This window comes from Anarhichas minor, unplaced genomic scaffold (genome assembly GCF_050575085.1).
Source record: "Anarhichas minor isolate MPS153535 unplaced genomic scaffold, ASM5057508v1 ptg000136l, whole genome shotgun sequence".
NCBI classification, from domain to species: domain Eukaryota; kingdom Metazoa; phylum Chordata; class Actinopteri; order Perciformes; family Anarhichadidae; genus Anarhichas; species Anarhichas minor.
In genome coordinates, this window is record NW_027466582.1 from 5,610,296 (window position 1) to 5,625,995 (window position 15,700).

The following is a 15,700-nucleotide window of genomic DNA, read 5'->3' on the forward strand; positions in this document are numbered from 1 at the left end:
GAGGGGAGGGGCTTATGGATTCCACAACAACACCGGCGCGAGTGAGACAGTGGAGAGGAGAGAGAATGCGGCAGAAGGAGAGCGCAGACAGTCAGCGGCCGTCTCTGGGAGAAAGGAGATAGAGACGGATTCACACTTCTCTTCTTCCCTGCTTCCTTCTCCTGCATTTGCTTCTTTCACTCCACTCCCACAGTTTTGTCTCCTCTCTACCTCCCCTTCATGACCCCCCCCCTGTTTACTTTGATCTCTCATATCCTTGCACCTCATTCTCCTACATCTATTGCCTCTTGGCGTGAGGATGCCGGTGCTGGAGGGGCTCTGGGGTCCAGATCTCAGGATGCGGGACGCCGGTCTCGGCGTTGGGGTCGAAGCCGGCGTCTGTCTGGATGAGGCTCCTCGCTCGCCGGTCTGGGGTCCTCTCAGGACGCCTCCTATTACCTGTGGAGGCTTGTCGCTGGCCCTGGAGCTTCCCGCTCTCATACGGCAGCTCAGGGCGGCGTGGAGGGCTCGCAGGGGAGGCCCCCGGGGGCCCGAGAGAAGCACTTGGGTGGAGTCAGACAAGGAAGAGGTAGAGGAGGTGAAGCAGGACATAGAGGACAGGAGCGCTCACATGGAAGGTAACTTGCACATAGTACATGTTACATGTACAGTAAAACGTATGGGAATGAGATTTCTCATCAATGTTTAATGTGTAATGTGTGTTTTCCTTCTTTGTCTGACCCATTAAGTGTGTGTGTGTGTGTGTGTGTGTGTGTGTGTGTGTGTGTGTGTGTGTGTGTGTGTGTGTGTGTGTGTGTGTGTGTGTGTGTGTGTGTGTGTGTGTGTGTGTGTGTGTGTGTGTGTGTGTGTGTGTGTGTGTGTGTGACATTAGATTGTTTTGAGGGGGGCAGATTCCTTTATGATGTTTAATGACTTGTGTCTAATTTATTGTTTATTTTTTGCTTCAAAAATAGTGGTCATGTTATTTGGCAGGTCACTTTTATGAATAAGAGATTTTTGCATTTGAATGTTTGACTTTTGATTCCATGCCTGGGTGCAAGCTTTCATTTTTGACAGGTGCGTGGGACGTGTGTATGTCTTTGGCTGGCGGGCCTCTGGCCGTATGTTTACTCTCGCGTGTTTTTAAGTGACGTGACGCGAGATGAGGTTAAGAGCAGTTCAGACGCCGAGTAGACGGTGAAATGAGGGATTTTGGCCGTAAAGCCGAAGTGTCTTACCATCTGCGGAGCCGTGCTGATGACACTGACGTGATGTAATCAATCAGGCCGAGTCCGTCTGTCTATCAACACCGGCCACGCAAAATAACATTGTCTACAGTTTAATGTGAATTAAACTGATGTTTAACATCAACAGTGATGAAAATAATTAATGCCAATCTTATATTCAACGAGGATGGTGATGATTGTGACAAGCAGAGGAGCCAGCAGCGTATATAACCAAGGTGATTTAATACGTTTACTAGGCCTACTTTAAGCAGTTGATCACAAAGATATGGAACAACGTACATATACATCTTTAATGTTCTTTTGCAGAGTTATGATGAAGTGATGATTCATACTGTGGGGAATTAACTGTTGACAACAACTGACTCATAAGGTGGAAAACTGACAAATGTACGCTGTTCGCTGACTGTGACTTTCCCTTTGCATCGCGATGACCTCACACAAAGTGAGTCAGTCTGCCATTTCCAAAGATGTAAAGTGCTGAAAAAGAGCAGTATGAATAAGTACATTTAGGTAGAAGAAGCATTGCCTGCAGGAAAAACGGTTTATTCAATCGTAAATACATTTATTTAAATGTATTATGAATTCCCCTTTTTTGACATTATACATACAGCAAAACATTGAAGTTGAGGATTTAAAACTGTGTAAAATACATTTGACATTTCCTGCCTTTATTTGTGTTTAGATCGATAACAGTCAAAAATAAACCATGAAAATAAAATTGAAATTATTAGTCCAATCGATATGGGATTAATCAGCAACTATTTTGTTAATCAGTTAATTATCCTTTCATTTCTTAAAGCAGAAGTTGCAAAATTTCACTGGTTGGATTTGGTCCCTTTTCTATCAATTTAAGTCTTGAACGACTTTGAAGTTTAGGCTGCTGTTTGGACAGAAAAAAAGACATTTGAATATGTCAACATGGGCTTTACGCTTTGCCACTGTCCTTTTTTTAAACAATTTTCTGACACTTGATGGACCAAACAACGGATCAGTTTGTTGAGAAAATGCCTTTCTGGTGTTCTTTACAAACTAAAGAATGCTGTCTGTTTTTATTGATCTAGAAAAGTGTGTGATGAGCAAGAATACATCTGTTAACAAATGTGTCTTCACACATTCAAAACATGGATTTTTTTTATATGTGAATTTAAAAAATAATTGCACCAATCTTTTACGCATTACTGTCACTGTCGTCGTTTTACTGCAAACGCACAGAAAGTGTCGGCACAGCCAGTGAGTTAAGTGTATGCGGAGATTCCAGCCAGCTGTGTGGATGTGACTATCTCTCCAGATAAAGAAGAAGAAGAAGCAGCTGCAGGCAGCAGGAAACATCACCTAATCTGTTTGTTTTCAAATGCATGTGGCAGCGATGTGTCTGACTTTCTCTTTCTGTGAAGGAAAACAGCCCTGAAGCACCATTTGTGCCGTAAACACCCACAGATTCAGCGAAGCCAAGTAAACATCGGTGTCCCATATGCCAGTGTGTGGGCTGTGTGCCAAGTGTGCGATTTAACCTCATTTTGCAAGTGTGTGTGTGTGTGTGTGTGTGTGTATACGTTTATGCACGGGCACACGATGAGACACGTGCGCTGCCGTCGACAAACACCCTTTCCAACTGATTCACATCCTAAATGACCCAGTTCTGAGCCGCGCAGAGACAATGACCTATTTACCACACAGAGAGCTAAAGGAAGAGAAAGAGGAGAGGGGTTGGGGGAGTGAGCCGAGAGGACGGATCAGATGTGGAGGGGCGATGTTGTTGAACACAAAGCAATGAAGGATGATGGGAAGGTTGAGGGGGTAGCAGCGGAGAGAGAGAGAAGGATGTGGAGACAGAAGCCAGAGGTGGAAAGACGGATGAAGTGACACATAAAATTGAAGTATGGAGAAAGAATTTGAGCGAAGGAAGACAGCCAGAGGGTGGTGTGTGTTTGTCTGTGTTGGAGGAGGAGGACGGGGGGGGGGGGGTGGCGGAGGGGTTTCCCAGATGATGCATTTCCCACCAGCACACAGGATTAAAAAAAAAAGCAAAGAGGCTTTCCCCCTGTTGTCCTTTTCCTGCTCAAACTAGGCGAGCGGGACTCTTCTGCCTCACCTGAACAGGCTGAGTCACTTCAAGCCGTTTCTATTTGTTCGGTGGACTATAAGATGCAGAAATAGGGAATGATGCCACTTTTTCCACCGTATGTTTTATGCATAGCTGCCTAGCCTACACAGTACACACACACACTTTGCCTGCAGACCGCTTTGGCAGCCCACACACTTTCAAGGCAAGACCTGGCCCTCCGAGGGAGTTACCACAGTGACTCCAGCCCCATTAACAGGTAGTTTAGCTGCTCTCGTAAGTCGCAGAGGTGAAGTGAACTGGCAACCTCGGGGGGGGGGACATAATGCGCTCCAGTTCCTCACATCTGATCTGTAAATTATTCAGTCATTTTCTTTATAGTTTTTAGTTTATTCAAGTGAAAATGGCCCCGTGTTCGCTGTGGCTCGGGACCTATTCTGTTGTGTGTCTGGCCGTAGGGTGTGTGAACTGTGCATTTCAAACAGAGGCAGTATATTCAAGTATTCACAGACCCATTGTGCTGCAGTGTTCACTCTCTCGGTCTAAAAAGGTGCTCGCGCGGCAACGATTAAAACCCAAAAGGTTACTTCTGGGACTCTGCAGGCATTTCTTATGGAAAAACATCTTACAGTAGACGCTTGATACCTGTCCAGGATGAAATGTGCTGTCCGCATGTCAGAAATACATGGGCACTTAAAACATAAGAGTTGTACACATTTCATCTTTTCTTGTCATGTTTTGCAATAAAAGCCTTCAAATGAAGACCAGTCCTTCTGTTTAGTTGTTGGTTTACAATGCAGTGTGTGTGTGTGTGTGTGTGTGTGTGTGTGTGTGTGTGTGTGTGTGTGTGTGTGTGTGTGTGTGTGTGTGTGTGTGTGTGTGTGTGTGTGTGTGTGTGTGTGTGTGTGTGTGTGTGTGTGTGTGTGTGTGTGTGTGTGTGTGTGTAATCCGCATTCGGCGTGAAACTAATAAAATCCAGAATAACTTGTGTGCGCACAACGTACGCAGCCACTGCACCACAACAGCTGCACAGTGGCGTGAAATCCCTTCTCCTTGGGCAAACCCGGACCAGATGCATGATGTCCTGATGATTCGGCGATGTCAAAGGTCACTTTGTTTCAGAGAGGCAGGTTTTAAGAGCGATACAAATCTGCTTTTATGGGGCTGCACATAGATATCGACACCAGGGAACACTTTGCTCCGTTGTCTTCTCATCCCCTCGCTGTCTGTTCGACTTATCATTCAGCCATCCGCCTTTTGCTTGCTTTCTTCCTCTCCTCAGGCATAGTCTCTAAACTCACCTCGCTTATCGTCAGTGATAACGCCAAATGTTTACATTTCTTCATCCGTCTTTCTCTTCTCCCATCCTCTGTCTGTATGCAGCTGATGGCAGACTGAACACCGGTCATGCTGGCGTGCTGCTGGTCGAGCGACGAGGCTCCTACCCGCTGATTGACCTACGAATCCTCAAAAGTAAGTTCAAAACGACCACACAGTTGAATCAACTCCTCTGTGAAACTGTTTCAACAAAAACTGAACATTTTAATCTTCATGAAAGGAGGATTTAGTGCTGGCATTACTGTTACATCCAATGTTTTGTACCAAATTAACTTACCCTTTTTAATAATTCAAGAAATCACAAAACTGTTTTTAAGATGCTTATCTGTTCGGCTCTGTTTTAATGTAAACCATTTATAGTTCCAGCCAGTGCCCAGCAGGGAGAGGTAGAGGCCAGCAGGAGGAAGGTGAAGCGTCAGCTGAGCTTTCAGAGATACTGCCACGCCTCCAGGCTGCTCAGGGGTTTGGTGCCTCACACCCCCGGGTCACTGCATCTACTGGACGACGATTACCTGGGACAAGCTGCTGTAAGAACACACACACACACACACACACACACACACACACACACTCACAGCCCAACACATTTAAGGTACAGGTACCCTGTATCTCCAGCTCTCTGTGTTGTTGTGAATCACTTTCTGAAAACGTCTGTTTTTCTTCACAGCACATGCTTTCAAAAGTAGGCTCATGGAACTTTGACATTTTCCTCTTCGATCGTCTTACAAATGGTGAGATGACTTTTTGTTCAAGTTGTTGTCCCTCACCAATTAAACTATTTTACGTTAGCGTAATCCTTTTTGTTACAATTACATTTTTAGATAATATTTTAAAGTGTTTTTCTCAACACACTGTAAAACGTAATTTTCAGAGTAAATGCACTAAAAACCTATTTTGTTCTTGAATTCATCTGTGTGCTGTAGGTAACAGCCTGGTGACTCTGATGTGCCATCTCTTCAGTGTCTACGGGCTTGTTCACCACTTCCAGCTGGACATGATCAAGCTGCACAGGTTTCTCGGTAAGCTGCAAGCATCAGTGATCACACTCACCCACCCTCTGTCCCGCTTCGTTCTCCAGTAAGAAGAAATGTCAACGTGCTCTGACTATCAAATTAAAGAATTTACATGGCAGTTTCAAGAGTGTTGCTTAAATGGCGTTAAAATCTGATTTAAAATGTGAGAGTTGAGATAATGCAATGAGGTTTTAACCTTGTTCTGTCTTGCCAGGCATGGTGCAGGAGGACTACCACTCCCAGAATCCCTATCACAATGCTGTTCATGCTGCTGATGTCACTCAAGCCATGTACTGCTACCTGAAGGAGCCCAAGGTAATGAATAATACTGTATTCACACACACACACTACCAGGCCTGAGCTTCTCCTGGACATATTCTATTAGCTTCTCCTCCTGCGGGATAATTCCTCCTCACTTCGACTCGACAGCACGTATCCATCCTCAGCCTGGAGAAATCCCTGAAGCCCTCTGACCAGATTAAGACTCTCTGCATCTTTCCTTTTATACATTAATTGATTTAGTGTCCTTTGTTGCTCTGCTAAGCCCTTTGTAATGCACCTATTTTGTTAAAAGCATTTAGATTAGTAAATTGAATTCAGCATAGCTCACACGACAGTGTGTTCTAGACAACAAGCACACACTCACAATGTGAGATGTCAGGCCGGCTGCTTCTCCGATCAATACGCCAGGTTGTCTGTTTACCGACCATTAAGCATTTATCATCACACACTTATCTGTTATAAATTATAATCCATAAAACTGTAAAATGTACATCTTGTACCTATTTATTTATTTATTTAGCGTTTGGTATTTATACAACTATTATACTATATAAATTATACAATACTTGAATCACAAAAGGGACGGTAAAACATACACAACTGTATTTTTTAAAAGTTAATTAGAAGAGTACGGTATTAGGACAAGTATTTTATTTAGCTCAGCACCCCAGAGCAAATTTGAGGACGCAAAGTCCTCATCTGGTAGTCTCTGCAGAAATCGTTGCTCTTTTCTATAAGATATGTCCCCCGAGGATCAAAAGAGCTCAAGTCCTACACTGTTCACCAATATGGATGAGCCACAACAACACAAAGAACCACTGTCCTAATACCTGTGGGCTTATCAATCATCATCGACAAACTGACAAGGTGACATTATTGAGGAAACCAGCCACTACTGGGGATAGCCCCTATAAATTCAGCTCTTCAGGGTTTCTTTGAAAGACAGCTTAGCAATCAGGTGTCATTTGAAATGACAGTAAGTGTCCCTCCTACGTAAGGAACGATAATTTCCCCTGTCGGCCATTTGCGTGTTCTAGCTGGCAGAGCAGCTGAATCCCCTGGACGTGTTTCTGGGTCTGACGGCAGCAGCCGCCCACGACGTGGACCATCCCGGAGTCAACCAGGCCTTCCTCATTAAGACCAGACACCACCTGGCGTCCCTCTACCAGGTACACACGGGTGGCAGTGTGTGGGTGAAAATGTGCGGAGGGTTTCGCTGTGCAGTCGGTGACGGAGTCTGTATGAAACTCATTTACAGAACACGTCTGTGCTGGAGAGTCACCACTGGAGATCCACTGTGGGCATGCTGCGAGAGTCGGGACTGCTGTCCCACCTGCCTGCTGACATGTCGTAAGACCTTTTACAGAAGCACCTAATTTATACAAATATTTTTATTAGGATTCCATATGTCAGCGCTTTGTAGTAGACAGACTATGAAATCAACACATCTTTAGCATGTCTGCATGGCCGTGGAGGGCAGTTGGTTTTAAGGCAAGGCCTGTTAAATTACAAGAAAGAACATAGATATACAGTACAGTAAGGGACATCGAAGGTGTCCTGAACACAAGTGGGCTGGAAGTCCAACAACAGTAGTCACTGGTGTCTGACTCACATTCCCACAGTGTGCAAAAGGACAGCAGCAATAATCATCACCACCACCATCATCAACAACAACTTCTTACACAGCATCTGGGTGTTACAATTATAAATCAAGGTACTTGTAGTTGTCTACAGCGTCTACCAACTGTCCCTTGATGGTACTCTGATGGAATGCACTGTCCCACCACACAACCACACGCATCGGCATGTGATGTTTGTGGTTAAATAATCGTGATGCATTATAATCTCCTTCTGTCCACCAGCCCCTCACCTTAAGGTCAGAGATCAGGGTCGGCTACAGAACGCCACCACAGGAGCTCTCCACAAAGCACATAGCTGTACAAAAGGAGTAGGACGGCTAGACCATACAGTGTACAGCGTATGATGACTTACTAATTCATATACAGTATGTTCCAGAAAATGTGGCTGTTGCTGCAGGTGCAGGTAGAATGAAGATTAGCAGAGGCATTAGTGGTTTTGTCGTTTTCTGGCTCAGTGGTGCCCCCCTCTATTCTGCAGGCAGGACATGGAACAGCAGCTGGGCTCTCTCATCCTGGCTACAGACATCAGCAGGCAGAACGAGTTCCTGTCCACCTTCAGAGAACATCTGGATAACCAGGACCTGGACCTTCAGCTCGCCTCACACAGGCACTTTATACTGCAGGTATACTGCGCACCCACCTGGCAACAGTACAGCCATGCATGTTAAACAAAGAGTCTTACTACAATGTATACTTAAGTTTGACAGTACAGCTGGAGTAGCTGCACTGTGTGTCTGAATCAGTCTCTCTCTTTGCCTTCAGATTGCTCTGAAGTGTGCAGACGTCTGTAATCCATGTCGTGTTTGGGAGCTGAGCAAACAGTGGAGTGAGAGAGTGTGTGAGGAATTCTACAGGCAGGGTGAGTCAAGTATGAAACAACGCATGTAGCACTTTAATGCTGCAAATAGACACCTGGCAGTGGAGATGATTCAAAGTCTTATTTCAGGTCAGATTTATATTTAAGAGCAAATGCCACTGCAAAGAAAGACATACATATAAAAATGATCATAAATCATAAATGTACAATAACTTAAATCCCTTCCCCTGATTTATTCAGGTCCGCTCCTCTGACCTTCTCTCTCATGCTTCTCTGTCTCTCATATTCCTTTTATTCATTTGTCTTTCTTCTCGCTACCTCCACCTCAACACTCTCGCATTGTTAATGAGTGGGGTCTCAGCGGGTATGAAGAGTGGGTGGGGGTCAGAGTAATAGTGACCACTAGAGGTCAGGGTTAATATTCTTGAAAAATACTTTAGCAGACTTTTGGCATCCACGTGTGTTCGGGTTTGAAGCACCCTTGTATTATTAAACACAGAGTTGGATATATCTGGAAAAATTGGAGCTTCTAAGTTGTGATTCAGACATGGCTGTAAATCTTCCCAGGGATGTTTTTTTTCACAGTAATTGTATTAATATCTGAAAATTAGAGATGCACCGATCGATTTGGCCACTCGATATGTCTTGTACTCAGACTGTAACGTCACAGTCGATCGCACACAACATGTTGTTATTGTGTGGAGGTTCTTCAGCGTGAGTGAAGAAGACATAAAGCTCGCAATTTGTAACACCTGCAAGTCCAAAATTGACCGTGGAGGAACAACCTTAAAGACAAGGTTTTGACAGCAAGAAGATCCTGTAAATTTCGGAGAAAATGTAAGTTATTTAATAGTCAATGTTTTCATATGAACATACTATTGAATTTAAATTTTAAATGAAAGAAAAGTTACAAAAATGTCTGTGTATGCTGTGAATTATAGTTCTTAAGGAAAAAAAACAGTCTCTAAAAAGAAAATTGCAATTGGTGCATCTCTGATGATTATGAGTAATAAACTTGTGTTTCCTACCGTTTTGGAATTCATCAAAGTGTTAAGATATTACCCGACTGATTTTCTGATCGTTTCTTTTTAATTCATGTGGATTCTGAATTTTGTCTGTCAACCTGACAGGTGACCTGGAGAGAAAGTTCGACATGGAGATTAGTCCTCTGTGTAACCAGCAGGCGGACTCTGTCCCAGCTATTCAGATCGGTGAGTACTAGAGTGCACGCACCAAGAACTGTGAGCTGTGTCATCACTAAGACGTCCCTCAACTGATTAGGAGATGACCCACCTTTTTTGTTTTGTGTTTTCCTCTCAGGGTTCATCTCCTACATCGTGGAGCCTCTGTTTGAGGAGTGGCACCGCTTCACCAAGCCCAGCCCGCTCAGCCGGACCATGATGGGTCACCTGCACAAGAGCAAGGCCGGCTGGAGCAGCCTGCGATACGCAAACACACCCTCAGACACGCAAACACACCCACACACCGAGGAGCCCGAGCCTGGAGGAGGAGGAGGAGGAGAGGGGGAAGACATCCCTTAATCTTCCTCTTGTTTCTTGAGGCGTTTGAGCTCCCTTAATAAAGGGAGGAGAGGAGTGTCCTCCAGGAGTGTCCTCCAGCACATTTTCCTCCCACCGCTGGTTGTTTCTGAAAGTAGGAGCACTGGATGGGAGTCTGGCTTCACTTCATGATACACAGCTCCCTCTGCTGGAGTGGAGGACTGTAGCACTGCAAGGGGGGGGGGGGGGGGGGGGGAGAAGACAGCGAGAGACTGATGTTTGGGCAGTGGATGGATAATCTTGCCTCGCTCTTTACCCCGGTGATATCTGCTTCAAAGTATCTGGGAAATGCAGGGATTGATAGTTTATAGCTGATGGCAGACGAGGGATCAATGAAGACGAGTATTAAAGTGTTTGCACGGTGCTGCTAGAACAATAATGAAACTCAAAAGCCAAAATCATATACAAGTCAGCTGGACTGCGCTGGAAACGATGACATAAAAATCTATGAAAGAAAACGAGTAATATATCTACTATACTATGCTTTTTAAACTTTTAGACAATGCACTCTATTAAGCTCTTTTCACTTTTCCTCATTTTGTAAAGCTTGCACTTCTATTGGATGCTCTTTCATACAAGTGTCTCACTTGTCTACTTTTCACCAAAGAGCATTTTTAACTCACTAAGTTGGTATGTCACGGTACTGCAAACTCTACAATGTACCGGTACTCTGTTTTTTCTGTGTAACGGTGAACGGACCGATACAATAAGAGTCTCTGAGTGGCTTGATGTCAGCTGGATGTTTTGTTGGACAAACCTGGAGCCAATTTTCCAAAGTGTTTTGTGTTTTGTGTAATGTTATTAACAGTATAATCTGTACAAACTGATGTACAACCTCAGCACTTCACATGCCAAAAAATCTCAGCAATGTATTAACCTTTTTACTGAAAACATAACACATGGTGTTACCTCTGTAACAGCTCAACGGGAGCATTTATCTATCTGATAACCTCACTTTATAAGCTCATATACATACAACAAAGCCTTATTAACAGCAACTCGGTCTGTCTGTGAAACACATTGTATAATGGGGTTTTACCATTTTCTGGACAAGCTTTCTTACACCTACAGTTGTTTTTCTTCAGCCACCAGCATACTGAAATACTCTTCTCAGTAATGTACCCACTTGCTTCCTGTTTGATCTTTTACACAGTTTCAGGCTACGATTGGGTGCCAATGGTCCTGTTCTGACGCATCGACTCGCTGCTCTGTCACCAGCTATGGCTTTCATATTTTTTTATTACATTTGGCTGCAGGCACTGTGTGCACTGCATCTAATGTCACGTACGGACTTGGGTCAGTTAGTAATTGCAAATGTCTTTAATTCAGAATTTAATTCAAAATACCCTTCTGTGAGTATCAAGACAATGAAGGAAACCATATACCATCATTCATTATATATATATAGATATACAATTCATCCTAAAATGGTACTTATGCATCTATTATCTCAAAGTACTAGTGTAGGATGTACCGAACAGCATTTTTTCTTCTTCTTTTTTTCACCACTTAGCTCTGTATCTGTATAGTTATGGTTGTCACATTTTAAGATTCTCGCCCGGCATGGTCGAGCCCCACGTCTTCCCTGAGCTATAGAGGAAATAACTTGAGCTTTACGATCCTAACAACTCAGCCAACACACAGTATATTCTACATACAATATAATCTATAAGGTTATCACCGATATATTGACAAGTTATGCTCATAAAAAGTGTAAAAACAATTATATAACTATCATTTCTTTGGCAGTTTTAAAGCCTTTTCTATGTGCAATAAAGTTGGCTATTGCGAGTTGTAAGAAAGTGGTCACATTCATAACAATCTATAGCTGTGCTAATTATAAGTAAAGTATTAATGTCTTCACTGTAGCACTCTATGGGCTTTGCGGAAACTCCCACTATATGTAAGACAACGCGGTGCATACTGTTGTCACTGCTTTTGGTGGTGAATCACCCGACCATCTCGCAGGACTCGAGTACCAGCGGTTGCTAAGAATGAGCTCAGAACTATCTCTGTGTATACTACCTAAAATGGAAGTATTTTATTACTTGTAAGTCACACATTACTGCCGCACTGTCGACCTATACTGTAGTATTGTGTTTCAATACCTCTCAGAAACTGATACAGGGTCACTGAGCCGCACTGGTTTACAAATATCTGCTGTATGTGTTTAAATAACTTGAATCAATTAACTTCAATGAATAACTTGCAAAGTTTGTCTCATAAAATCTGTGAATTTACTGTCATTTTCAAAAGAGATTAGTATAATAAATATATACACACACAGTACATCAGCTTCTATGATAAGATTGGACACGAGAATGGACATATTTGAACAGAAATACCAATACGTTGGTAAACTATAAAGATACTGTATACATGTGCATTGAGGTATGTGTTCCTTTTTTTACCCCCTTAAAGCGTCATACATGTTCAAAAGTAACCACTGTGTTCAATCATCTAATCCTGTTGTGTAGTTCCACCCCAGATTGAACTGTTTTGCCAGATATTATAATCTTTATATTTACATATTGTGTGGTCAGTTGTCTGATGGTTTAAAATATTCTTGTCCCCGTGCCCAATACTAAGTTAACAATTCTTTCCCTTTTCTGCCAAAGTGTGTTTGAGTCAATCCAGTTCTGCTCTGACTGAGAAACGTGTAAATGCTGTTTCTCCTCCGTGTGTTTTTCATTTGTGTTACTGCGGTCGTCATTGAGACGATGATGCACCGTGTCAAAAACGAAATTAATTAGTGTTTGCTTCAAACTTCATTCTTGACCAGCAGTTTAGAAATATATGTCAAAACAAGGTCCATTTAGTAGCTGTTTTTGGAGCTTTCAATCACATCACATGCTCTTCATCAGCACTTGGATTTTGCCCATGTTGTCTTTGAATTGGATGTGTGCAGATAGCTACAGTACATGCTAGCTACCTTAAGACTAATCTCTTATGGTAAACTAATCTTATCGTTAACAATTATCATATACATTTTTAATGAAGCCCTTCAATGATGAATTCCAAAATGAATACTGGTACTGGTGAGTTATTAGAGATGTTTGCCATCTGGCTTTTTGACTGTACATTTCTGTTCCAACTTCTGAGCACTGTGAGCAATAAAATAAATGTTTTTCAATCAACATCCACTGCATGAGGTATCCCGTGTGTGTGTGTGTGTGTGTGTGTGTGTGTGTGTGTGTGTGTGTGTGTGTGTGTGTGTGTGTGTGTGTGTGTGTGTGTGTGTGTGTGTGTGTGTTAGAATTTAGTGAATTTAGAACGATGCAGGGGCCTAACAGCTCAATTTACAAAGAAAATGTTGGACCACTAGATGGCAGTAAGATCATTTCAGTGGCTCTGTGCACGAGAGGAAAAAGCTCATTATGGGGACACATTATGGGTGCCTCTCCCTGCTGCTTTGTTTGCAGTATAAATACAATAGTCAACCTCTGAATCAACATAGTGATGAATGAGATGGAAGCGTAGCTGGGGGCCAGGAGCTCATGTGTAAACAGAAAACTATGAAGTAAGACAGGCTGAAAACAAACAGCATAAAGTTGCGCGTAGATTTAGTTTGCAGGACAAACGGAGAACTTCATGCTGAGCGAGTCATAATGTTGAATCATGAAACTGCATATTGCCGGCAGGTTGTTCGCAATTTCTCACCTGTTTAAAAGCAGACTTAGAGAACACAGAAGGGATGTGAAGCGGGGGGAAAGTAAGATAAAGGAAAATAAATGTCAATAGGATTAATGCGGATTTAGTATTCTAAAGAGAAGAATAAAGACATGTGAAGCTGATGTAAATACAAGGTTGGCAAAAAAGGGAAAGCACGTAGAACAAGAGATACTGATAGTGCAGTGAGCAGAGCATTGGTACTGACACGGCATGTGTTCCCCCTCCTCATTTGCATATCTCTGATTTGCAATGCAAAGGACGCTTGTAGATTGTGACAGAGTCCACTTGTGATTGGCCATCTATTAAATCTCATTACACTATGCCGGTGGACTTTTCCAGACTTTATTGTTGAGAATGCTACAACTCAACTCCTTCCACTGCTCTGGGACTTTGCGAGCTCTGCTTTACGTAGATGAGAGTACACACACTCCAAAAGAAGTCCTGTTGTGGAAGACTTAAATCTGTTCATCAGAGCATGCCATCTGACATCCATTCATGCTGATATTTCTGTCTTTTCGTCTTACTGTCTCCCGCTCATACACACACACACACACACACACACACACCCACACACAGGACACATGCACACACAACTCCAGGATTCATCCAGCATGTGTCACTGTAAATATTGACACTGCAAACAGAGCCCCCTCTTGTGCCCCTTATATGACAGTCAGCCAACCACTCCCTTTGTAAAAACACCCACCCGATCATGCCGATAACCATCCACCTCCAAATGCAAAACTGGAAAAGGCACTTTTCCCTTTTTGGCCATTATTTGGAATACACCTTTATTTGTTAAACCTAAAAAAGAGAGGAGGTAATCACATCTTAGTTGGAAGTGTCCAGTAAACTCTGAGACGTCCACTGGTGTGAGACAAAGAGTAAAGGCTGTGTGCGTGTAGAAAGTGAAAAATGAAACCTGTGGTGTACATGTGCTATGTCTGTCTCACCTTGTCTGGCTACTGTGCTCTGCACTGTAAGGGTTAATCTCTTGCTGCTAGTCAGTATCCCTGCTATACGTACTGTGTCATGGTCTTTGCATTAGCCTTCTTTCTTTACATCTTTGAAAAAATGTAAGTATGTGTTTCTGTTATTCTGTCCACCCCCTGTGCTTTGGCAGAAAGAAGAAGTAGAGCATGTGAGACACAAATACGAGATACATTTCTCACTCTCCCTCTCTTAACCCATCTGTCACTTACATCTAGTACATGCTGTACATGTCATATTATGTAGCCCTCCACAGCGGCGGTGTGGGAGTGGGACGCTCCTTTGAGATACCAAGGTCCCCTCGGGTTTGCTCTGTTGTGACCATACAGTAAAAAAAAAAAGATCTTAAATGTTGCCTTAATCCGGAGCACACTAGAGATGTCCCTTTTTCTTTGTTGCTCCTGTCCTTTTGAGAGTGTGCACTTCCTTATCCCTAAATGCTCTGTAACAGATCTGTCACTAACAAGCAATACCTAAATAAAAGGTTTTTAATATTAAATTCATTTCAAAATCTAAATCACAATGATTTCAAAGATGCGTCTACCTCTACCCTTTATCACGAATTGCACATTGTGTACTCATAATTGCTTTCTGAATTACAAAGTTGCACGGACCTACTTACTGGCACGAAGCAATAACTCATGTTTTGATATGATCTTCAAAGCTCTACTTTTACAGCTTTCAAATTACAGTATACACTTTATTCCATATGTACACTATGCACAAGCCTTGGCAGGAGTAGTTCAGCTTGAACTGCAAACTCCCTCAAACTAAATGATCTAATTCCTCTTGGAGGTTACCTGTTGTTCTTGTTTGATAATTGATAAAAGCTTTGAAGCTACGTAAGGGAAAATTGAAGGCGAATAAGGAAACCATGTGTTGTTTTTGATTAAAGATTAAATCTCAAATTATTTTTACATTTTTCCGTTGATAAAAGCCACGCATTTAGATCTGTACACTGATGTCGGACTAAAATTCATTGCAAACTGGATTTTGGCGGGTTTACACTCCACTACATCCCTACATTTGAGTGCCTCTGCGCAGGAGGTGGTTTCCAAGCAGCTCTGTGTCGCGGAATGACTAAAGCGTACACTTAGGGGA

At 42.9% G+C, this 15,700-nt stretch overlaps 1 protein-coding gene across 1 annotated transcript; it reads left to right on the forward strand.

The window, feature by feature from the left end:
- Positions 1-298: 298 nt before the first annotated feature.
- On the forward strand, positions 299-9,968 carry LOC142942186 (3',5'-cyclic-AMP phosphodiesterase 7B-like). Its single transcript, XM_076084412.1, has 12 exons — positions 299-617; positions 4,672-4,761; positions 4,993-5,153; positions 5,294-5,357; positions 5,550-5,645; positions 5,854-5,954; positions 6,959-7,090; positions 7,180-7,271; positions 8,040-8,184; positions 8,324-8,420; positions 9,509-9,589; positions 9,699-9,968. Exons 1-12 carry the CDS (start codon positions 299-301, stop codon positions 9,917-9,919), a joined length of 1,599 nt encoding a protein of 532 aa, XP_075940527.1. The 3' UTR covers positions 9,920-9,968.
- Positions 9,969-15,700: the final 5,732 nt, after the last annotated feature.